Source organism: Heloderma suspectum, chromosome 2, assembly GCF_057233095.1.
Source record: "Heloderma suspectum isolate Gila_16-S chromosome 2, 16-S_ref, whole genome shotgun sequence".
Classification (NCBI taxonomy): domain Eukaryota; kingdom Metazoa; phylum Chordata; class Lepidosauria; order Squamata; family Helodermatidae; genus Heloderma; species Heloderma suspectum.
This window is the reverse complement of record NC_139459.1, coordinates 132614337-132641082: the sequence shown is the minus strand read 5'-3', so window position 1 is coordinate 132641082 and position 26746 is coordinate 132614337. Positions and strand designations below refer to the sequence as shown.

Below are 26746 nucleotides of genomic sequence, written 5' to 3'. Positions count from 1 at the left end.
TAAAAACAACTATCAAGAGACTAAAACAAAGAATCAGCTAATTCATCCATATTTGGAAGGGCTCTGAAAACAAAGCACCCGTCCACCAAATGTCACCAGGCCATCTTCATTTGTATCCAATTTGAAATGTCTGTTCCTTGGTATTGTAACATATACCTTTATGCTCAACCACTAGTTAGCATGGCAATAAGGTGACCTGCTTGCCTCAATTTATATTCATTTAATAAAGTAAAGGTGTCCCCAACCAGTCGTGTCCGACTCTAGGGTGCGGTGCTCATCCCCGTTTCTAAGCCGAAGAGCCAGCGCTGTCCAAAGACGCTTCTGTGGTCATGTGGCCGGCATGACTGAATACCGAGGTGCACGGAACGCTGTTACCTTTCCCGCCGAGGCGGTACCTATTTATCTACTTGCAATTTCTTGCTTTCGAACTGCTAGGTTGGCAGAAGCTGGGACTGAAGACGGGAGCTCACTCCATCACGCAGCACTCGGGTCTCGAACTGCTGTCCTGCCGACCTTCCAGTCTGCAGTTCAGCATCTTAACCACTAAGCCACCGCGGCCAGCCAAGCTATTACATAACAATTGCACTTACCAATGTAATAAGCATATTTGGGCAAAGTGACTGAGTAATAAGCAGTGTATATATAATTTATTGTATTTTATAGTGCAACCCTTCCTCCAAGGAAGTCCAGGCAGGATATTTGGTATCAACATACTGCATCCCCACAGCAGTTAAACTAAAAGTGCCTAACTTACCAAGGATCATTCAGTGAGCTTCACAAGGATTTGAATCTGGGTCTCCCTGATCTATGTCTAACAGTTTACTATTCCACACTGCCTCTTCAAGGGCTGGTTGATTAACAAATATGACCAAAGTTCTTGTACTATAAGCCTTCCCAACAACTAAATCCAAAAGGTTTTTGAGTAGGTAGCACCAAGTATCTAATTAATGAACAGGATGAAGTATAGCAAATCCACCACCAAAATTTAACTCTCGCATAAAGTTTCAGGTTTTTCCTCCTGAAAGACCTGTCAGAAAATGAACAATCTTTATTTCAGAATCATACATTTTATTTTGAAATAAACAATTTAACACTAAAAAATACACTTACACACATTTATAATGCCAACTTTAGGATATATAAAAAGCTAAACAAGTTGTATAACATTCTAAGAAAGTTCCCAATTTTTTAAAGAAAATGATGACTTATAAATTGGGGACAAAAATGGATATAGTATACACAATTTTCAAGACAGAATTCAAGCTAACACTTAACAACGTTGTTTAAAAGACGTTCTCAAAATACATTTACAGTGCAATCTTATACACACCTAGTCAGAAGTAAGCCCAGCTGAGTTCAATGGTACTTACTGACAGGTAGGAAAGTACAGGATTGCAGCCACAAATGTATCTATTCATAGCCAAGAAGAGAGATTAAAAAGAGGCAGCTAAAAACGTATGTAGGAGTTTCCACAGTCACTTTATTACCTTGCTAGCCCTTTTGGGTCTGTCAGCTGTCTGTGTGCAAGAATTAAGAAGCCAGTTTGACAGCAAAGCGCAGGGACACTTGTGTGCCATGCTTCCTAAGGCGTTACATTTCTAATACCACCAACTAGTTGAAGCAGCACTAAAAATTATTTGGGGGATTCTGCTCACAAAATGCAGAAGGAGAGAGAAAACCAGTACTTATCTACTACTTTTGGTTTGTTACAGCTTTTGAAAAGTCACAAATTATTTTTTACACCCACAAATACAAATGCAAAGCAATCATTTTACACTTCATCCTTCACTGATTTGCAAGTAACAAGATTTGTTCTTTGTTCTGAATTTTGAGGGGTCAACAGACAAGTAGCCTTGGGGGCTGGGATAGCTGCGATACATGTGAAAACACCTGTTTGCTCCTTTTTAAAAAGACAAAAAGATACTCACTTTAGTGCTGCAGGAGGTGCATAATATAAAAGAAATATAGCTGCTCAATGTAAGAAAATGTTCTATAAGTCCTGGGGAAGCAGCAGAGGGCTACATGAGCACTCATATGGGCAAGCATTCTTCCACATACTAATTTTTTAAAAGCTTTAAAAATTAATTCTTAATTAATTCTGGGCATTGGTGGGAGGTAGTGTTAACACTGTAAGTGCTCACAGCAGTCACAACAAAATGCAGACCCATCTGTTGCGGCAGCGCTGCCTGCATTTCAGGGCAATAGTTTCACTTTTTTCAAGGCAGTGCTATGAAAACCAACAAAACAAGTTTGACCAGAGACCATAAAATGAACGCAGACAGCTCTGCAACACCACCTCTTAAGTCCCCACAAAGCTTATTTTCTATACATCGCCTTACAGAGATTTCATTGGCGATGAGTCTGTATCTTAGCATGTCATAAGCGCTTTCAGATATTCATTCCATGTGTAGAATTAACTTGCATATGTGGGAGTAGACTCTGTCTCTGACCTACACATGTTCATTTGAACACCTGAACACAGTTCTGTTTTCACATTCAAACCAACACACACAGGTGGGAATGAACTACATGTGGAATGAACACCTGAAAAAAGCTAAATTCTGTAAATCCCAGATTGCATTTTTTGCCTATTTTTTTCTTTAGTTCACAATGCAAATCTAAAAAGACACTGGACTTAGCTATCCGCTGACCATATTCATTCCCAAGGTAACTGCAATGCCTGTGTGTTAGTGTGTGTGTGCGCGTGTGTGTGCAAGAGCATATCCCTCTATTTCCTCCACTCTTCATTTTATTCTGCCTAATGACCACTTTTATTTTAATATATGTTATATCTGAAATACTATTTGCTTGTCTGAATGGTTCTTTATTCCATTTTATTTGGACATAAAAACTAGAAAAGACAAATAAAATGTTAAATTAACATAAATGTAATTTCTAGATAACTGATCATTTCTTCACATTTAATATTATTACTTTTTTAATGCTCAAACGTAGAGGGCACTTTTCAAAATGTTTTTTTTTAACCAAAGCAGCTTACACAATTAAAACAAAAATATTAAGATAAATGCTATAATTAAATAGAAGCATAAAATATTAGTATTTAAAATGATCACATTCACAACATTCACAAAATGCCAGCTAGATAAAAGATAGAACCCCAACATAAAAACCAAAAAATATGACTTTGTGAATGTGAAAATAGGCTTGGAATGATCTGGATTAATGAAATAAACATGATTTTGAGACATTCTGAATGTTAATAACGCACTCGGATATTGGGCTACAAGAAAACAATACACTTCCACTTTTTTATATGGATAACTATTTTAATGATACTTTAGTGGTTAGAGCTTCACACTAGAAGACCCACCCTCAAATCCCCACTTGCTATGAACCTCACTGGGTGATGCTGGGCCAGTCACTGACTCTGTTCAGATGCACATTGGGGAAGGGTGGTTAGACTAACCATGGTGCAGGGTGATTAGCGCTAACCACTGCAAGAGCCCCTGCCACAAGTGCAGGTAACTACAGCCCGCAGTGTGGTTAGCCTAACCACTCACTAACCACCACAGTTACTGCTAAATTCTGCAGTCCTCCAGATGGGCTGCCATGCATCCCAGTGGCCTCAGCGGAAGAAGCTGCTGTGGGTGGCCATTTTGGAGCCTCAGCAAAGGAAGCTGCTACAGGCAGCCATTTTGGAACCTCAGTGGAGTAAGCTGCTGCAGGTGGCCATTTTGGAGCTTTAGCAGAGGAAGCTGCTGTGGGCTGCCATTTTGGAGCTTCAGTGGAGGAAGGTACTGCGGCCAGCCATTTTGGTGCTTGGTGCTGCAGCAGCTGCCAGTGGCCATCTTGGGGCTCAGTGCCGCAGCAGCTGCAGGCAGCCATTTCACAGGGGCTGGGGGAGTGCCAGTTTGAGGGCAGGCGTGCCATTTGAGGCACGAATTACACTGCTTAGCCAGCTGCTGGCTGGGCAGGGATGTTTTCCCTTATCAAGGCAGACACAGGTGCTTGTGCCTGGGAGTGCTATGTGCTCAAGGTCACTGTGCCAATAACAGCAGCATGGGATTGCAAGCATCTTTTCTCTCCACACGTTTCTCCAATTTTCGTACTGCGGGCAGGGATGGAGAGCAGGGAGGCTGGCTCTCAGCTGCCGCATCATGAGTTCCTAGGCAGATTTTGACCATGGAGATCTGGAGTGCTGGAAGGGGCTGCTGGGCCGATTTTAGCCGCTCTTGCTATGGAGCTCTATAGTAGTGCTCAGTTAACCATGGGGCCCTGTTCAGATGTCACACTACGCCATGGTTAGGGCTGCTAACCATGTTGCAGCAAGTGGTCAGCAAGTGGTTAGTCCATGGTTACTAAACCACCATGGTTGGAAAAATGCTGTTCAGACATCACACTAAGCCATGATGGTTAGCTCAAAAACACTAACCATTATGGTTTAGCATGATGTCTTAACAGGGCCACCATCTCTCAGCCAAACCTACCACACAGGTTTGTTGTGAGGATAAAATGCGAGAGCAACATAAGCCACCTTGAGCTCTTTGGAATAAAATGCAATTATAATAATAAAATATCGTGTACCACCTACTATAAAGATCAGATAAGAGGTCACAGTATAGTAAGCTTTCAAGCTCCTCAGAATTCTACACTACATATTCTACACTACTCAACCATAATATAAAGAAATCTTAAACATACTAAATTTAATTAAACTACATGGACATTTATAACCAGTTAGAAGGCAGTGCCATAATAATATCAACTGTACATTAGAAAGTCTTAGAATCCCTCCTTTTATAATAAAACTCCAAGCTCCCTTCAAACAGATACAGCAGACACTAATGTTCCTTCCTTTCCTCCAGGACTGGAAATTGTATTACTCTTTTTCGATCCCCTTAACTTAGGCTACATCTAAATGTTACACTCACAACATTGTTGAGTGCTGATGTCTTATGTTTGGTATAAAATGTGTTCTAGGAAGACTTGTGTGATGTGTGGTGATCTTTTTTGCTCTTGTTGACGAGGACTTAAAAAAAACTGTGGTGGGGAAGCACATCCCATCAAGCATAGTTAGCAGTCTATAGTATCTGCCCTTTACAAATATGGCCACTTGTTTAGACCAATGACTTCATGCCATAGCAAAAAAGAGGGCTATATTGGCCAATCTTGCAGAGATGTTCTGGCTGCCATACAAACTGCTCTGGTGGACAAGTAATTTAGTGCAAATGTCACACTTATCACACAAGTAGGATAGCATGCCAAACTATCACAGAATCCTTGAGGTGGACAGCAGAAGACTCAGCATGTCACCTGCACATCATACACATTGCAGTTGAGCAAAGACATCACAAAAGAACTCCACAATTCATGGAGTATAACATTTAGACCAGGCCTAATATAGGGATGAATTGAATACCAAGGTGAGGAAAAGAAACATGACACGCTCCAGGGTGCTATCACACTACTCTCAGACTTTATTCAGGGCTTCAAGGAGCACCCCAAAGTTGTACCACTGGCTTTATTGTCTCCAACTTCCCTCTGAATGTGTATGCAGTAGCATAAGGCCTTTTCTGGGTTGCTAGGCAAAAGGAATGCGTAAGCAACCAGTTAAAAAATGGTCTCTGATTGCCAAGTGCTGGGCAACCTATTACAAAGGTTTTCCTTATTTGTCAGAAAGGAATCTTATGGGAAGTGCTTATTTCTTGTGAAACAAAAACTGTACCCCAGTCATTTAACTCCCAGTGCTCATCATGATTTTTTTTGTTACACTTTTATAGAGCCGGCATAAACTTTGAAAGTGTTCCTGAGAAAATTTCAAAGAGCATTTTAATTTTACATGTGGTTCTCGGGGACAGTGTCAGAAGCCAGCATTGTTTGAAAGAAATTATCTCCTATAACTAAGTGTAACTGTGGTCTTCTGAGATATTTACATTTTTGTCTAATAAACATTTTGTCCTGAATAACAAAATGTGTTTGGAAATTCTGCTAACTCTTTTGTCAGTTCTATCCAAGTAAATAGTTATCTAAATCCAAAATGTACTTTGGGGAAACCCAATGATGTCAGTGCACTGATGGGTGGGGAGGTATGCCTCTGTCTGCCTCACTTGAAATCAGGAAATGGCAAGCTTCACTTAGTCCCCTACCCCACCTCACACTTACACATTTCTAAGGCATTTGAGGTATTATCCATAACAGAAGGGACTTGTTGTCTATTTTTCTGGCCCAAACCTGATACAAAGAGAAGGTTCCAGTGTTTCCAGTTACTCTATTATCCTTTGAATGTGACAGGCTCTAGAGAGGTTTGAGCCTCTGTTGGATGTCTGACCATATTTATTTATTTTATTTATTCATTTATTTATTACATTTCTGTACCACCCAACAGCTGAAGTTCTCTGGGTTGTCCATAAAAATTAAGACCACATATCCAAGTGCAATGTGGCAAGATGATCCATTCAAAGCATAGCAACCTACATGCTTTTGATGGGGCCTGCTACATAATCCAAAATTTATTTCTGTGATGGTTACATACATAGCCAACAACATATGCTTTATGGATATCCATTTTCAGTTTTGATAGATGCCTTCTCCAGTTATCATTCCAACATTATGCAGGATTTTTTTTGAACAACCAGAATTCTATGCCAAGAAAGTCTGGATATATTTGCACAGTTTATTCTGCTTCTGCTAGCCATGAAGATGAGCAAAGATTTATGCAAAACATTGACTGACGCTTCAATCACTGGAAATCCTGTTCAGTCTCTTCCCTGACTTCTGAGGTTCTTTCTAGCATTTCCTGCACACTTTCAGGCTTCTCTTCACAGCCTTAATAGCTAGAACTGAACCTTAACACCTAGGTTGATGGTTTTCAAAACCTTTCTAGATTCAGTGAACTCTTCCCACATTGATTAATCTGATAAGAAATCCTTGAATTTTTACCAGGGAAACTCAGTTCACCGCAGAGGATTCTGGGTCATGTTGTAAAGGGCACACTCAGTTTATCTGTGTTTACCACGCAATGAGCAGGGGGTTGGACTCAATGGCCTTGTAGGCCCCTTTCAACCCTACTATTCTATGATTCTATGATCTAGAACACTGGATGGGGGTGTTGGGCCTCACCATTGCCCCAAAGGGACTGAGTGCACACCTCAGAACTCACACAATACTCCTTTGCAACTAAATTCTGCAGGGGAAGATCTGTGTCTTTTGAAGAAGCTTGCCTGCTATTATTTATCTTCTCACTGACGAACCTCTGATTAGCTTCCAGGGAAACCCCCCATATTCCCTGGAAAAACCACTGAGCTTGCCACTTGCTTAAAAAAAATAATAAACAGTGAGATTCTCAGCAGGCACCAAATTCTCTATATAATACCAACATTCTATGCTTGCACGGTGCAGCTATGAAACAAGCATAGTCTTGCCTATGAACATTCTTGGGGTTACAAATTAAACTTCTGCAAGCACATAAAGGACTGTTGTTCGAAAAGAACCAGGTAGGCCAGTTGTTGTTGTTGTTCAGTCCATAAATATAAAATATTTGACTCTGAATAAGGCAACCTGAATTCACCTTCCAGGTTACCTCCCTGGAATAGTTTAGCTCATTTGGGATTTTTATAATGATATAATCGGAGTGAAATCTCCACTGCCAGCCATTCCTGCATAGCTGTGGAGCAAATACCTTAAAAATTATTTTGCTTCGCTCAATCAGGCTCAGTTTGTAGTTTAACTTGGCAGACACTTCCATCACTATCTTTAACACAATGACAAATGAGGACAATGCAGCAGAGATCATTTATATTTGCAGTGCTTTGGCATTTAATTCCAAGAAGAAAAAAGATGTTTTGTGTAACACAAAAAGATTAAATGCTTTCTTTGATTCTGGCTGCTGTTTGGGATTGAATATTGCAGCCATGACAATAAGCATAGTAAGCTTTCCAGATGTTTGCTATTCAAAATGAAGCCACAGAAACTCGGTTGTATCTCCCTCTTGCAAAGAACAACATATGCCAAAATCAGCAGCATGGAGGACACATATGCACTGATGTTTGATCCAGTAGATCTCAGTCAGGGAAAATTTATTAAAATGCACCAGAATTTGTTATTTTATGTTTATGCATAGCAAGATTTTAGCTTCACAACCACTCTGTGAAATTTGTTAGGCTTAGAAAGAGTGATCAGATCTTCTTAATAAGTTTCATAGCTGAATCGGGATTTGACCATGTCTTAACTGGATATTTTCCATGTCCAAACCAAGGGTAGTATCCAACAGGGGCCTCCCACGCATGGCCAGTCCCCGCCGGTCCCAGTGTGTGTGCAGTTGCCCCTACTGGTGGCGGAACATGCATGACCCCTACCATTCGTGGGCACAATTAATGCTTCCAGGGGCAAGCACCAAAACTAGTGAAAATGCTAGTTTCTGGAAGGGTTGTGATTGTGACCTGCCCTTTATTGCGTCTGCGATTAGTGGTAGGGGCTGTGCGTGCTGCTGCCACCGGGAACAGCTGCACACGCACTGGGATTGGTGGGGGCTGGCCACATGCGGGAGGCTCCCATTGGATACCACCCCTAGCCTTGATATCATACTGACAGCATTAACATTAAAGATTAAAAACTGAACTAGCCAGATCAGTGAATAATACTCATGGACCCATGCACCACAATGATCAGACAGTCAGACAAACAAACTTTGGTGATAGTATCTGGGTCTATGAACTTTCATGAGGGAGGATGGGGGCAACCAGGAGCTATTCCTTTCAAAATTTAACAAGTAAATCATCAAGGGCCTCCGCAGCACCTTTCCCAGACAGTCATTAAGTTGCATGAGTCTCAAGCACCGTAGATGCAAATCCACCTTGCTGGGTTTAGAATAGTACAGTTTCAATCCTTGTACAGTGGCCACTGGGTTAGACATTAATTATTAAGCAAAGCCTGCCCCATGGAACAATTATAAGAACTACTATTTTATTATTATGAAACAAGATATAACAGCAGCAACATTATAAACCCATCCAGTGAAAATAAAGTGATAACCTATTTCCATTAATTATCTCCTTCAACACATCACAACACATTGTTGGGCATGCTGATGTAATTAATACTGTTGATGCCTGCATCCTGGTGAATAATTCCATTTCCCTCTCACGACTCAGCTTTTTAAATATATCACCGTATACTTACTTTTGTTTTTTGGGGCTCTTGATCTTGATATTTTCCGGTCTGTTTCTTTTTGTTATTTCTTTTCCATTCTTTAACCATTTGAATTTGAGAGAGGGGTGCTCAGAACTGGCTTCACATCTGAGAACTAGTGTCTGACCCACAGCAGATTCCTGGCTTTTCATCTCCTTCAATTTAGGAGGCACAGCTAAAGAAAAAAAAAGTGTAAGTGACTAGGTAGTCCTTGAAAAGACAAAAAGTGACATTTGGGCAATTTGGGGCATTTAAGACTTATCAAGATCATACATTCTCTACACCAAAATTGTCATGTTTAGGAAGTTTAATGAGGAGGAAGGGTGGAAGAGCCAGGGATCAAACAGGAGTTGCTAATTCATGGTAGCTGTGTGGATATATCAAGGGTATTATTCCATCCAGAGCAGCAGTAACTACTTCACTTGTTGTGCCCTCACGTTTATCCACATTTTCATGAGTCCAATATCAACTCATGTCAGCTTCAGATGAAGTGGTGGTGGTGGGGAAATGTTTTATCTCTCCCATCCCCGCGTTGCTACTTTGTGGTAGGCGCTTGTGTGAACACTGTCTCTCCTGCAAATTATTCCTCCTCCAGTACCAGTAGAAATTAAGTTTTAGAATTTTTTGGAACAATTATTTTTCTGAGCCTGTACAACATTCTGAATTGTTAAATCCTTTAAGTTTTTAAAAATACAATTTCAGAAGCCGATTAAATAGTACAAAAATCCTCCTCTGAAAATGAGTATAATGCCCCCTCTAGTTTGATGAACAGGTCACCAACTCTCAGCTGAAGAAATCTGGATTTGCATATTTTCCATCCTTCATAAGTTTCAGTGAAGAAATTTATTACATTAATTTGATCTCGATCATGGCATAATTGAGAAGTTACTAGGATACATAAATGCAAACCTAATTGATGCTGGTGCCCTTCACTAAGCACTTATATAGATATAGCTAAAAAGAAGGCCTCACTCACAACATTGTTGCCAGATGTACTTATTCCATTTTTATTATTATTAGATTTATATCCTGCATTTCTTCCATCATGAAAATACTGGCAGCATACTTAGGGTTTCCATGTAGTCTCCATACAGGTAATGATCAGACCAGCTTCAGCAAGGCTGCTATCTCATGTGCCTTCAGACTGCATCTTGATCCATAGCCAAGTTCAAGGAAGTCAGATATGCAGTTTGGAAACAGAGGTTGGCTGTGCATAGTGTTATGTGGCTAAATGGTTCTGACATCACAGCTCAACCCAACCCAACCCAACCCAACTCTTCCATATTTTAATTTTTTTTAAGTCCCTGTATTAAGTTTTAATCACATAAAACATGCAAGCAGAGTTTGAGATTTGTTTTCAAGTTGGACACCCCACCTGAAATGTGTGTGTCTATGTGTGTGTATGCGCACACAACCAATAACCAACTCTACATTCAAAATGGAAGCAAATATGGTAGTTGATTGCAATGTAAAATGGGGTAAAAACAGGCCCATCCCACTTAACATTTAAAAATTGTGCCTATTCCTTTTCAGTGTATCTATATAGATCCCAATTCATAATAATTTGTTGTGTAAGACTACATGACGGCCTGGGCAAGCAATACAAAAGCTCTTTTGGATGGGGATAGTCTGGCCACAGGGGTTCATGCTATGGTAACCTCCAGACTGGATTACTGCAATGGGTTATATGTGAGTACGCCCTTGCAGATGACTCAGAAGCTTCAACTAGTGCAGAATACAGCGCCCAGGATTGTAACTGATACAGCCAGGTGCAGTCACATCACACCAATTCTAAAAGCATCTGGCTGCCTATTTGCTTTGAGCCCAATTCAAGGTGCTTGGGCTTACCATCAAAGCCCTAAAGGGCTTGGGACTCAAACATCTGAAGTAGTGCCTCTCCCTGTATCAGCCTGCCTATGCCTTAAGATCTTCAGAGGAAGTTCCCATGGGGCATTATGTGACAACAAGGGAGAGCTTTCTGTTGTGGTGCCCCAGCTGAGGAACACCCTCCCCACGGAGGTGCAACTAGTGCAAACATTATATTCCCCTCGGTGACAGGTCAAAATCTATTTGTTTACCCAGGGATTTAAAAATGATTTATGAAGCCTGGAGTTGTTGCTGCCTATTATCTTATGCCCCCTTTTTTGGCAGAGTTGTGCCTTTATCAGAATTTTATATCTGTATTACATTTTATAAACCACCCTGATACTATGGGCAGTATATAAATATTTTAATTGATTAATTAAATATTTAAAAGTGTTTTCCCACTTCCCTTGACAGAATGTTTACTTCATTTAACCTTGAAATGTAAAAATAGTGCTTTTTCAGGCCTAATATCCCATATTAATTTTTAAGAAAACACTTCATATTTTGCAAATTAATAAACTTATTATTTAGGCTGTGACTCATTTTCATAAAACAACCACAACATTTTCTACAGAAACCTGTTTCGGATCAGTCTAAAGTTGTTTAAATTCATTTGTGAAGGGAAAATACCTCTACTTTTAGGTTCTGCACTTCTATAGTAATACTTTCAAGCTTTAACCAATTCATTAACTGTTAAACCATTGAACTCTATTTCCGTTAATATAATGTTGACATTCAACAACATTTCATAAAAGAGCTCATGCTAAGATTATCTGATTTTTACTGTTATGTTCCAATTAATATCGTATGGCATTGATGATATTTCCAAAGGCTAAAATGACGGCTAGCCAACAACAGGAATAACATTATAAGCTTTTTTTCAGCTTCTAGAAAAATAACTGCTGTTAAAGCAAATGTTGTTGACAAACCAATTTGCTTATAATGTATATACACAACTAAGAGTTCTTAACCTTCCCTCCACAAACTGATATTGGATAGAGTTGTTTTAAAAGAATTTCTGTAACTTTTACATGAAATACAATGAGGCAGCCAAAAACAAAGTCAGGAAAAAAGAACAAACAACAAGGAAAAAACGTTTTCAAGAATATCTAAGGGGCTATACTCAAAGCAGCAGTGTTCATATTAAGGTACACTAGATTATACTTTACATGCATTCCATTCTCTGAAAATTCACTGAAATATTACACAGAATTATGCTTAAAATAAAACTAGACAGTCAGACATCTGAAGGCACAATCCTATGCATGTTTAGACAGAATAAAGTCCTACAACTCCTAGCATCCCCCCCCCCGAGCCTAGCTGGGGCATGCTGGGAGTTGTAGGACTTTTTTCTGTCTAAACATGTGTAGGATTGCACCCTAAGTCTACCTTAGAAGTTTCTAACTTCCCCTATCAGTCCGATCCTCTGTTGCTCTCTTTTAATGTGATTAATTTCAAGAGAAGCAAACAGCCCAGGTTGCCCGGGAAGGAATAGGAAAGAAATGATCCTGCTGATATCAGCCCCAAACTTGGCAGACTGCTGTTCAATTCTTTGTTCCACCATGAGTCATTTACTGACCTTGTACTAGTCACTTTGCTGCTGTGGTTTTCTTACTCTGCAACAACAGGCCACTTACACTTCAAAGACATGGGTTTGGGAAGAAATTATGTTACAAATTACAAACACAGCTTGGCTGTCTAACAGTAAAGGCCAGAACATACTAGAGGTGCAATTCCATATAGCCCTAACTTGGGAGCAGGCCCCATTGAACTCACTGAGACCTACCTCTGAGTAAACATGAATGAAATTGGGCTGCACAAACAACAATATCATGAATATTTCTAATTGTAAACTTGTGTAGCAGACAAATGGTGTCTTGCAAAAAGCAACACCATAAATTTACAACACAATCTTATACATGTCTACTCTGAAGTAAGGCCTATTGAGTTAAGTGAGGATTACTCTCAGGTAAGTTTGTACTTACAAATACAAATACTAGTTTCAGTAGGTGCCTCTTAGTAAGGCATAAACAACAGATGTTATGGGCTTACTTCACAAGGTTCATTATCTTCTATATTTCTCTGGAAATCATAAAATCTAAACTGAAAAATTTCAATTTTCATATTTGTTCTCATATCCTTCCTGTGCTCCTTCATAATTGTTATTCTATCTCTTTCCCCAAATAATAATCTATATTTTAAGTGTGGTTCTTAACAAAAACTTCCACAGATTTTCTCAAGTGGCATCAACATTTTCTCCAGGCTGCACCTGCACAACATTTGACCCACCAGGCCAAATGCAGCACATAAGCCATCTATTGTGGATTGCCAAAACCTGAATAAGCCTCCTTGTTTTTGCTGCCTACCTGGGACTACAAAAAACAGGGAATTGGTAAGGATCTGGCATGCTAATAATAAATGTCTAAGTGGGCTACATTATGATGGATAGGTCAGAGGTTTTGTGCAGGCCTGCTGTACATGGTGAAACTCATAATTTCTTCTTTGGAGAAGAAGTAGCAAATCCCAGTGAAAATCTATAAAGAAAACACACATATCTCAGGGCTTACGAGAAGGTTTACCTAAATGTCAAACTTAGTGGCAATTGTGCTCACTAGACAGAATCCAAAGAGCTGCTTGAGTTCCATGTGATATGGAGGACAGGGGTCTGCTGTGTGAGGAAAAACAAGTATAAAGCCCCTCTGGGCTCATCAATTAATTTCACAGTCCTTTGGATTCTTGCCATTGGCACTATTTAAGGAAGTGGGATATTTTCTTTCTGATATGCATCATTATTCATTACTATTGACGTGTTCTCAGGTTGTCATTAAAAAAAACTATGAAAAAACATGGAACAAACATTTACACACCCATTCCACAAATGCTTGATAAGTTATTGGGAAGTAATTAATCCCATCCTTTTGACAAGAGAGGGTATTCCTGTTTTAAGTCAAAGAGGGTCAGCCGTGGTGTTTTAAGTGTATGCTCAGTCTGTAATCCCCCTCAACATGATGAAAAAATTGGGAAAACAGAAACATATCACATCGAAGACTAGTTTTTGAAAGCCTGTCCCCCAGAAGATTATGCAGATGTTAAAAGGTTTCTACAAGAGCTGTGGACCTCTTCAGTCCAAATACTGAATACCGAAGCAAAGTGGGCTACTTCGGAGGTGCCTCGGCGTGATCTGAAGCGGATCAGAACAGCACCAAGGCACCCCGAAGCGAAGCGGCTCGTCACCAAGGCGCCTTAGCCCACCTTGGAGCTTTGGAGCTATTGAAGCCATTCCCAGACAGCCTGTTTCTCAATGTATCAACTTGCAAAAGATCAGGCAGCAGGCAAGGAGGAGAATGGAGGGGGGGAAGAGGGGAGGGGGGAGGAGGGAGGGGGGAAATGGTGAGCCTTGGCAAATGGCAACTCTAGCTGCCAAATTAGGGCTGAACTTAACCCAGCAGTCTGCAATCAGTGACAGTGGTGGAGAGGGAGATACTGGATATATTGGACAAATCAGCCTGCTTTCATTTCATTGTGAGAGGGAGCGCACTGGTTAGAGTTGGAGGTGGTGGTTTACGTGTTGTTAGAGGTGTGTGTGTGTGTATATTACAGCTTTGTCTTTCTTCTTCATTCCCAATTCAACTATTCCCTTTCTTAGTTTCCTCCTTTCCTTGCCTGGTTGTCTTTCCCCTCTTCTCTAATAGGTTTTACCTTTCATTCTTTTCTTGATTATTTTAAAAACAATTTTTTTAACAAACTACTTCTGTTTTTCTTGCCTTGCCTTGTTCTTTAACTCCCCCCCTTCTCATTCCCAACCATTAGTTTCCCCTTACTTTCTGTCTAGGCATAGATAGATAGATAGATAGATAGATAGATTATAGAACTTTCATTATTCTTGACTCCCCTCCATCACCACCCCCACCCAACCCAATTCTTGTATTCCTTCCTTTCCCATTATTATCTCTTTTCCCTAAAAAAAAATTAAAAAATTAAAAGCCCTTTTCTCTTTTGTTAGGATTATAGATTGTTCTCTCCCCCCACTTTGCTTCTCTCTCTCTCCCTCTCTCTCTCTCTGTGCGTGCTTGTGTTGTAGACAATCAAACAGTGTGTGGCCAAGCACTACACAGTCCACATTTCAAAAAACAGTGGGCAAAGCACTACACAACATATATTATTTACATTTTATACTACACTGCATGGCAAAGCAAGCCCAATGTGAGGCATCTTTGGGGCCTTGGCAGAGGCAGGCAAGGTGCTGGTGGGACCAGCAGCACCGGTTGCCAAGCTAGGTCACCCCCAGTCCTGACAGTGTGTCCTGGTGTAGGGCAGCAGAGAGTGGAGGCCAGTCTCGGTGCCTGGAGATCACTGAGGAGGCTGGTGCAGGCAACAGCAGTAGCACTCTTGCCAAAGGAGCAGCATCTCCTTCTGTAGTGGAAGAAGGGAGCCCCCTGACGGAGCCAGTGTGGTGTAGTGGCTACAGTGCTGGACTGGGAGTCAGGAGATCTCGGTTCTAGTCCCCATTCGGCCATGGAAGCTCACTGGGTGACTTTGGGCCAGTCACAGACCCTCAGCCCAACCTAACTCACAGGGTTGTTGTTGTGAGGATAAAATGGAGGAAGGAGGGGGATCATGTACGCTGCCTTGAGTTCCTTGGAGGAAAAAAGGCGGGATATAAATGCAATAAATAAATAAATAAATAAAGTCCATGTAATGTGTATTCGCAGGTAATGTGTATTCCATTCAACCAAAGAGAGCCTGAGGTCATCCACTGTGAAGCTGAATAGGAAGGTAACACTAGGGGAGACGGGTTATTTGCACTTCAAAGAAACCTACAGCAGAGATTAGGGATAGTGACCTCCTCCTAATCATCGCTTAAACACCTAACTTCTCTGATTATCCCTTTATGAACTTTGGTTTGAGTTTCTGAGAACAGCACATTTTATGTATGCCTGCCACAAAAACTCCTGGGCCAAACTGTCTGAAATTTGGCAGGTGGAATCCCCTCCATGGGGGCTTACAGGTCCCCAGATGTCATGTACTTATCATGAAAATTGAAAAGGTTATGGCCATTTCTATATTTCAATGCAAGTCAATGGGAAAATGTCAAATCCGAATGATTTGGATATCTGAATCTTGCTTCGGATCTGAAGCAAAGTGGGTGGGGTCCGAATTGGTCCCAAGAGAAGCAGGGTTGCTTCAGAAGGTCCGAAGCGGCATCCAAGTGAAGCATGGGGTCCGTGCACAACCCTAGCTTCTACCAGGATGCATTAGACTTCCTGGCCATCTTGTACACATATATTACAAGCTATGCATGCTAATACTCCTCAGTAATGGCAAAGAAATAACAGTCAGTAAGACTGCAATCTTTTCTTTCAAAGGTAATAATCAAGATGAAAGAAAGAAAAAGAAAAAAAAAGACTTTATAGTTCAACTATAAACAGATCTGAAATTATGAGATTTCAGAAGTTATTTGAAGCTAACAATCTGTGACTGGAGATAGTATTTCAAAAAGGTTCAGAATCCAACACAATGGTCACTTTCACACATCATGGTAAACCATCAATCCTAGCCTAATAAACCACAATGTGTATGAACAGCATGCCGATGCACGTAGGCTGATCACTCCTCCTTTCCTGTGAACAGTTAAATAAACCAGGAAGCCACAATTAAGCATACTTTCCTGTTATATCTAGACTGGGGACTATGGTTAACTGCTTCAAAACAAGCCAGTATCAGAAGTAAGGATGTCAGAGAAATCCGCTGCGGATTCAAAGGAGGCTGGATTCTTTGGAATCCGGCCTCAGGAATCCGCAGCGGATCAGAACCACTTACCTCTGCTCCAGGAGGACTGGAGGCGGAATGGCACTCGGCTGCTTCTTCCAGCCAGAGCCGTTCGCCTCCTCCCTGTCCCTGCTGATTGCCTTGAAAAAAATGTGTTGAAAAAAAAAAAAAGCAATCAGGAGGATGTGCCCATAGACTTATACGCAAATAGAGTCATGAATCTTGTGTTTAAGTCTATGTGTCCATAGGCTTATACACAAGATTCACCGCTCTATTTTGCATATAAGTCTATGGGCACATCCTCCTGATCGCTTTTTTTTTTTTTAAGACTTTTTTTTTAAAGGCAATCAGCGGGGACAGGGAGAAGGCGAATGGCTTTGGCTGGCAGGAGGGAAGGTAAGCACCCCCAAGTCAGTCCCCCCCCCCGGAATCCGAGCGGAGCAGAACCGCTCTGGAGGATTCCGGGGGGGGGGGGAGGAATGGATCACTTCCCCTCCCCCACAGATTCCCCACCGGAACAGACGATGGGGAATCCGTACACCCCTAATCAGAAGCCAACTTTAAAACCTGGTTTAAAACTAGTTTCTAATTCTGGCTTGTTTGGAAGCAATTAAGCACAGCTGCAGCTTTCTGGTTAGTTTACCTGCTCATGCAAAAGGAGGAGTGAGTGGGTTACATGCATGCTGCTTGTGCACATCATGGTTAATTAAGCCAGGTTTGATGACTTAATGTGATATGCAAATGCAACGTCCTTCAAGGTATATAAGTTGCTTGTTGCTAAGAATACTGGAAACTCTGCTTTATCATATACTAAAGAAAATGCCAGTACCTAAAACAAAACGTTTGATTGGTCCAAGAATAATCATCACTCTACCTCCAACTTACTTGCCTACAACTTGTGTGGGGTGGGGCTACAAGCATCTCCGAATCACATTCTTCTTGGGAGTGTCAGTGGGTCTTATTTACTTTAACACAGGGGTAGGCCCTCCATGTATTTTGGATTACAACTCCCATTATCCCTTACCATTGGCCATCCTGGCTGGGGCTTATGGGAGTTACAGTCCAAAATATCTGGAAGGCACTAGGTTGCCTACCTCTGCTTTAATGGGATCTTTCATTCATTCAAGCAGTTATGACACACTGACTAGGTTCACACAACATGGCAACCCATTGTGGGTGACAAGCCATGATGGGTTGTCATGTCCTGCGATCCCAGACCAATTTCCACAGGGTGGCTTGTCCATGAGCAACAAGCCACCCCAACAACCCATGGCCTGTTCTTGGAGTTGTTGTACCTACAATGGGTTGGCATGTCATCCGAACCTGGCACTACCAACCCATCGTGGGTTGTGGGCATTGGCAGAGCAGCTTGGCAAGAGCAGCTGAAACCCCTGCTGCTCTTGCTGAGCAATCCAGCCTTTAAGTGAGTGCCAGCTCTTCCAATGGTTCCCAATTGGCACTTTAGAGGGGCTGTCACTTGTACAGTAATGCCAGGGGACTTGTGTGCTGCCAAGTCCACCTTGCTGCAGGAACCACAACCAGCGTCATGGTTCACGGCTTTCCCCGTTTTTTTCGCGTACAGGCATTTGTGCAAAAATGGGGCTGATCATATATTTTTACATTTGGGAGGGCCCTGTCAGTGTGCACAAATCTCCCCTTTTTCTTTATTTTTTTTTTAAAAATTGGGTTGTATTTTCAGAGTTGCAGCAGTGAGTGAACAGCAGGGAAAACAGGGTGGCATGTAAATCTCTGTGAAAAAGAGCCTGTCTTTTTCATAGAGACTCTTTTTCACAGATATCTACATGCCATCCCCTTTTCGGTCCCCTTCACACTAGCTGCAGCAACCCCTGGCAGGTCCTTTGACAGCTGTCAAAAGTAGCCATGGTTACTGTGAAAGGGAGTGAAAAGAGGAGCAGTTTGTAGTCTCTATGAAAGAGATATAATGGGGACATGGGCAAGTGCGATTTGAAGCAGGGCAGCCCCAAAGGCCGAGGCAGTACTTTAAGCCCTGCGGATCACCCTGTTAAGGGGGTGATCTTCCCCCTTTTCCCCATCTGTCAACTGTCAAAGGCTGTTCAATCAGCCTGTATACAGTCTCCTCTTGTCAATTACTTTGTATGTTTGACAGCTGAAACATACAAGGTACCAGACAAGGTGAGCCTATATGCTTTGGACAGTCGGAGTAGCACACTTGCGCAAGCCTGAAAACCTGCCCTCCTGTATTTTTTTTTAAAATATGACATTTGCGCACATTGCTGGAGCTGAAAAAAATCGAAAAATATATATTTTGGGACCATATTTGCACAAATGCCCAAATGCAAAAAAAGAAAAGAAAAAGAAGCCAGGAACTGCAACCATGGTTGTAGTACCTGTGACGAAAGGGACTTGGCAGCAGACAAGACAGGTTCTGCCACCAAATCCCCTGGGATACCTGCCGGGCCAGCAGGAGGACCAAGAGGGAAGGAGGAAGGGGGGGGGGAGAACAACTCATGATGAGTCTGATCGTCTGTTGGGCTCACCCTCCATTTATTCAGACGACAATCCACACTGCGTGGCTTATTTCACAGGGTGAGTTGTTGTGCCATATGAACTTGAACATAGACTGCTGTTGTGTTTCTTGGCCTTTTGGGACTCGGTGTAAACACCCACCTCAGTATGTGTGTGCGCATTTGTGTGTGTGTGTGTGTATATATGTATGTGTGTGTGTTTGCGTGCATGCACGCATGCACACCCTTCTACCACATTATGCATCAGACAAGGCAGGCCTTACTCTACCAAAAGCTTATGCCACAATGACTGCGTCCATCTTTAAGTTACCACAGAATTAAAATAATGCATCTTTTGTAATAGCAATCTAGAATCTGCCTAGTTTAAAGATGTGTTTCCACTACACAAATGTACAATATCCTGAGGCCACGAATCAGCTAAATTAGTGGAGGAATCAGCTTTGATGTTTAATTTGTACTGGCATTCACTGCTGTGAACTCCCCGAATTTATTTGATCAACCACTACCAGTCTCTGGAACCCAGTTCTCCTATATCATGCATTAACTGGGATTGCTTTTCTTGCAGCTCTTTGCTTTCTAGAAGAGTGCATGTTAGCACATGTTGAAAATCTTCCATGAAGTTATTACGTAACTACAGCCAAACCCCATAAACCTGGGTATAGAACACAGCAGAAGTTGTTTCCACAGACATTTATTTATTTATTTATTATTAAATTTATTGATCGCCCATCTGGCTGGTCACCCAGCCACTCTGGGCGATGTACAACATACAATAAAACAATTTAAAACAATAAAATTCTACAATAAAAACATTTTCTAAAATACCCTAACCCACCCCAAATGCCTGCCTCAACAACCACGTTTTTAATGCATGACGGAAGCTCATTAAAGAGGGGGCATGACGGAGTTCCCTAGGGACGGAGTTCCACAGAGTGGGGGCCCCACAGAGTGGGGGCCACCACATGACCCCAGGCATCCCTTAAATGACACATTACCACCCAAATACATTTATGTACCTCAACAATTTGCCTTAGCTGCCAAAATCTCTGGTTTCTGTAATGAACCTCTGAGAAATCCAAAGTAGGTAAGGGGATTCCTTTTATTGGAGATACTGTCATTTGCAGTAAACATAAATCTCTTAGGATGAAAATGGAAGTTTCACGGAGATCTTCAGAAAGCAATTGTAGTCCTTGGGTCATATTTCTCTAATAAATAAGGCAAGCACTAAAGTCAATAAAAATCGCTTCAGACCGAAATTTTGTAGACCTAAAATGGTCTGAGGATGTGTTTCTAAATATGTATCTAAAGCTTAGCACTTTACCAAAATATTAAAGATTGCAAAGTAAGCACACAGTCTGTTACTCTTGTGAGAATTGCAGATGCCCCTTGTTTTTTCATGGGTATCTACAGTTCTCACAAGAGGTAATAGATTGTGTGCTTGCTTTGAATTCCTTAACATTTGGAAATTTGCTAAATTTTAGATAATCCACATGCACAACTCCTTGAAGATAATCATTTGCAGAAGTACAGTGGCTCCAGGATCTATCTATCTATCTATCTATCTATCTATCTATCTATCTATCTATCACAGTCACCTTTCTGAAGTCAAGATGTGGCCCTGTAGCTACTCTACCAGGGCAAGCAGTTTTCTTAAAAGGAGTTGTGCCTATGGACTACCACACCTTGTTTGGTCAGACTGCCCATATCTCCTGTCCTCCTTATCATGTTCATTCCATCTTAAGGTTCTAATCCTTACCATGTTCATTCCATCTTAAGGTTCCAATAATAAAGCTTCTGCCAGTGCAAATACTTTGAAACATTAAACTACCTGCTTCCTATTCAAGTTCCATCTGCAATTCTCTACCACTGGTGTTGATTTCGCTCGTATATATGGGATACTCATCTACCAACTGAAATCATACTCTGAAAAGTTTCCTGTATTTTGCCTGTATTGTTTGCAACATTCTGCAAAAGCATGCACCAAAGAGTGTGACACTTTAAAGAGAGACCTACTAAATGGTCAGTGAATTAACATGAAATGCTAGTTTACTGTATCAGAATATGGTAGTAATATATGTTAGCAATAATCAGTGCTGCAAAATAGTAGTACACTTTATTCTACACCTGTCTAACCCTCCATAAGTAATAAGGGGGATACTCAAGTCATCCCAGGTATAACTAGTGTTCCCCTCTTGTCCTACCATTGCCTCAGAAGAAGGGGATGTGGAAGAAGTCTTTTTTTCATCAGATATCAGAGACCATTTTCCTGGAGAAAGTTAGGCCTTTGGTCCTGCCCTGTGTCCTCAAAGTTTAATTTGGAAGACAAGTTTTTAAAATTGGTAAAACTAAGGTTAAGAGAAAAACAACTTTGCAATTTACAGATCAAATTAAAGTGTCAAAGGCAACGTACTCATTAGATTATAGGTTGCATAAAATATTCACAGCTACTTGGAGAATCAATACTTTTAAGTCATTGATTTAATAATGGAAATGGCAAGTTGTCTTGCCATAGATTTTCTTTGTCTTTTCCCCTTTAATTCTGTATCATACTTGTCAAGTGATGTATTGCTCTTTTTAGAGGCTTTCCTGAAAGCTTTGTTCTCTGCCCTTTTTTTGTTTAGTGCTGCTGAAGGAAAGCAGTAAATATCTGTAGCAATGCAGAGTAAGCTCATAGTACTGCACAGCACACAGTGAGGTACTGCTTCAGCAGTGAGTTTGTATCATAACAGTATTATACAGTCTTACTAGCATAAACATGCAGTTTTTTAACATATTATGGATTTTTGTGGATTTATCTCATGTAATAATTCACCTAAGGAGAGTAAATTTGTCTAGGAAAGATACACTAGAATGTGTTTGGAAATAAGGCATTCATATTTACAGATATTCATGAAATTTGATTGAGATTTTAAAGTCTCAGTCTTTATTATGAAAGACAAACAATGCATGGATTTTTACAGGTGTAACGTTAATAGTGCTTTTTCCATACCAAAATGATTTAAAGAGCTCCTTTTGTTGGTTGGCTTTGTATTCTAAATATATACTTTACCATGAAAATACTTTGTTGGATAGCATTCCTAAAGGACACTGCCAGTGCACCCAGCAATACTGAACAGCTACTTGAGTCCCATAGATGTTTGAGTTTAGGGGCCACTGCTCCAAACCTAAGACTTTGTGTGAACCCCCCTTGACCTGCTTTGCTTCTCTCCCAGTTATTTGGGAGACCAGTGGGAAGGACAGATCTAACCAATGTGGAAACAAGTGAGAGGCATAGGTTCCATGCCCCAGGGAAGGCCCACTATAAATATCTTGCTGGAGAACAGACAGAAAGATGTGGAGCTGGCCCTGAGAGTATATGAGTAAGCTCTTAAAACCTGTTAGGAAGACTTAATAGGATAAATATGAATCATTACCACACTTCCAAAAAGTAAAGTTTTTTTTTCACTTAATGTTTACACCTCTAGTCTCTGAAGTGTTTATGCCTCTGCTTCTGAGTCTTACTGAGACTTACTTAGACTTACTTATGTGTCTTAGGGGTGTTACTCAGACAGCTTATGCAAATTTACAAACATGGAAAATGACCTTTTCTATGCCCAAGTAACAGCCATCTTGTGTTAGTGTATAACAAGAAGAAAACATACACTTTTCCAGAGGTACATTTTGATATTGCTGCTTTTGCCAGTTTGGTAGCTAGCTAGCTAGCTAGCTATTTATTTATTTCATTTCATTTCTATACCACCCAATAGCCAAAGCTCTCTGGGTGGTTCAGAAAAAAATGCATGTTTTTTGTTCCATATCTTATGTTTTAAGATAACATGTCCTGATAAGATAACATGATAACATGAAAGAAAAAGTTTTCCCCTGCCTGAATGTGCTTGATTCCAAATACATTGGGGAGGGGGGGGGGGCGAGGAAATCACATCGTGGCCATCACATCACAAAAAGGCTTAAGACCTGGTTCACCTGTAGACACATGACTGCATGGAGAAAGACAGTGTGAATCGGGCTATATTTTGCAATTAGAGGGCAGTTATCTCTGTTACAACTGTGATTACATAAATGGCTGCAGAATTTCTGTATCTACAGACAAGTTCATACACAACAATTTCTCTATGCAGTCATGTGTCATTCAGCAGTGTGAATTAGTCCCAAGTTCTCATACTTCCAGGCTAAACAATATTGTTCACAGAATCTTTATATTTTAATACTGTGTTCTCTCTCTCTCTCTCTCTCCCCCCCCCCTCTCTCTGTGTATATACTGGCACACTAATTGTAAACATATGTTTAGTTACATCTACCAGCACTGCCAAAGCAATATCCCTGCAACCCTGGTATAACAACGGTTTGCATGGCATTGGGTGATGCTGTGGTCAGTATTTTCTTTCCTGATGCTCAAATCCAGCAAAAGGAAGGTGTGTTTAGAAACATGTTTTTGTGTATGGATAGTCCTTCTGGATTCGATTGCTCAGCAGCACTGTGATAGGTGACAATACCAATCATCTGTTCTTTAGGGAAAATGCAACAACGTCTCATAGCAGCAGACATCATTGCTACATTCAAAGATTATTAAACCAGGGCCCAAATGTTTATTTAGGCTGCAATCCTGCACACACTTTCCTTCTGAGGAAATCCATATGGTTTCACTCTGGGTAGAAATGTACAGAATTTCACTTTTAGTGGCACCACTGTTTTTTTCAGAAATGTAATAAATAACTAAAAAAAATGTTTTTGACTTGCAGGATTTTTAAGAAGTCACACTGTTGATAGTGGGACAGAAAAGATGTGGATTAAGGTGTGAGCTACATAGTTTAGATTTCTCGATACACCTGGAGGAAGGGTAGGCACAGCTTCTCCATAGCTAGATATATGCATCTTTGAATACTAGTACATGAAGCAGCTGTAATAATCAAGAATATTTTGTTCAGTGACCCAGAACATGCAGTAAAGAACATACAAGACTAAACAAAACCTAATAATAAAAGTCTAAGTCTAAAGGTTCTCATTGTGTCAGTAGTCAAACTGAAGACAACAGATCTAAGAAACAAAATAGATGTCCTGAGGTATGAATATTTTCTGTGGCTGATAGCAACTCAGCTCCAGGTTTTCTTGGATGAAGCTGATTTTTGTAATCTTTTCCAATCTGGGCTCAGGCCTAGATTTCATAGTGAAATACCCGTGGTGGATGACCTATGTTAGGACTACATCCCTGTTGGTTCTGCTGGACCTCTCAGTGGAATTCAATACTATCAATAATGGTAGCCTTTTAGGACATTTGGCTAATATGGAACTTGGGAACACCACTTTGCAAAGGTTCTGTTATTTGGCTGAATGTTCTCAGAAGGTGGTGCTGGTGAATTATTGCTTGGCTCCTTAGCTGTTGGCCTATGGGTTTACTCAGGGCTCTGTCTCATACCACTCTCTCCCTGGATGACCCGAGAGAGATCATCCAGGTTTTGCGATTGGATTTCAGCACTATGCTGATGATATCCAGCTCTATGTCTTTTTCAACTATCGCCATGGAGACTATGGAAACTTTGAACTGTTGCCTAGATGTAATGATGGACACAATGTGGGCTAACATGTTGAGGCTCAGTCTAGACAAGACAGAAGTTCTAATAGCCAGTAGACAAGCTGATCCGGGATTGGTAGTGCAGCCTGTTCTGGATGGAGTTGCATTCCCTCTGAAGGATCATGGTCATAGCTTGAGGGTGCTTCTGGATTCAGCATTGCTTCAGGATGTCAAGGTGATTGCTATGACCAGGAGTGGCTATAGCCAGGAGTGGCTTTGCCCAGCGTCAGCTAGTGCACAAGTTGCACCCCTTTCTAGAGAGGGGAAATCTGATCACAGTGAACCATGCCTTAAATCATGCCCCATTTGGACTACTGCAAAATGGTCACCACGTGGCTGCCCTTGAAGAGTGTCCAAAAATTGCAGCTGGTGCAAAATGCTGCAGCCAAATTGCTTTCTTGTGTTCATACTAGACTATTTTACACTGGTCTTACGTCAACTGCATGAGCTTCCCATTTGTTTTTGGACCCAGTTCAAGGCGCTGGTTCTTACCTATAAAGCCCTAATCAGGTTAGGCAGGTTGCCCTCCCATATGAACCTACCTGTAGTTTACAATCTTCTTCAGAAGCCCTGTTGTGTGTCCCACCATCAAGAAAGGCTAGGCTAGTGGGAGTGCAGGACAGGGCCTTTCCTGTGGCAGCACTACAATTGTGGAATTCCTCCCTAGGTAGGTGGGACTGGCCCCATCTTTGACACATTTTAGGTGGACAATGAAGACAATTTTGTACTGTTCAGCTTTTAACAGTTTTTAATGCGGGGACAATTTTGTTCTTTTGAGGTTTTAATGATAGCTCTGCTGTTTATTTGGTTTACCATTTACATTTGTTTTTAATATTGTTTTTCTTGTTGTACACTGTCTTGGGGGTCCTGTTTGGGCTGAAAGGCAGGTTAGAAATATTTTTAACAATATTTACTTGGGTTCAGTTTTTTACTCATGTAAGTTAAATGGACAACAGCTTGATTTCAATCAATTTATGTTTTCACAAAGGATTTTGTACCATTTTTGCTAAATCACTTTGGAAGTCTATCTGTTAGGCTGGTACAGTGTAGTTTGCAGACAAACCTTAAATGTTTGTTTGCATTTAGTCTAATTTGGACTAATTTGTTGTACCCCAACAAAAACAGTGACAAAGTAGCTTTCCCATTGCTTCCCAACATAAGTTAGATAAATATGTATGGTTGAACGATTTTCCCCCTGCTGCAGGAACACATATTGTCCTAATTTCTTTGATGGGATACTGAGCTGCCTGAACACATCACTGGGAGTTCATGCCTGCAAAAATTGCTTTTGAAAAGACAGCAGAGGGGATTACTGGGAACACTATGTATTTATCTGCAGCAAAACAGTTTATTAGTAAATTAATATGAAGCCCACTGAGAGCTTGAAGCATTAACAACACTGGTGGCTAATGACTGGTGGCTAAGCTACTACAGTTCTATGTAATCCTGTTCAGCCGGTATCAGAGATATTTCAGTAGTTTACCACACTAAAACTCATTACAGTAGGGGCCAGCAAATGGCAGCCCATTGGCTCAGCCAAGCCCTCTGAATTATAAACACTGTGTTACACCAGTTCTCAAAATTAGGCACACAAGTGAAATGCCCCTGAACTTACAAAGGCTGTTGACTTTCAGGCTGTTTCAGTCTTTGATTCAATCTTTGATTGGATTAGAGGTTGTTACACAAGAATAATTGATAGGCTGAGCAGGTGTAAAGTTAACTGAAGAGACTAAAATCTTAGCTTACTATACATTAGGGCATTCAAAACATAAGGCTCTGGTGCACTGGCTCTCCAAAGGCCTTTTCTAGTCCTCCTAGGAGATACCCTTTTAGCTGGAGATGTTAAGGATTGAAACCAGGGCCTTATACATACAAAGCATATACTTTA

General features: G+C 40.9%; 1 protein-coding gene across 3 annotated transcripts in view; it reads right to left on the bottom strand.

Moving 5' to 3' along the window:
- Positions 1 to 26746, bottom strand: part of LOC146352756 (pro-neuregulin-1, membrane-bound isoform-like) — a 273614-nt gene that overhangs the window by 214377 nt on the left and 32491 nt on the right. For all 3 annotated transcript variants that reach the window (XM_084834792.1, XM_084834791.1, XM_084834794.1), the window contains exon 2: positions 9139 to 9322. In XM_084834792.1, the coding sequence (XP_084690918.1) occupies positions 9139 to 9322 (184 nt within the window). The remainder of the gene's footprint in view (positions 1 to 9138; positions 9323 to 26746) is intronic.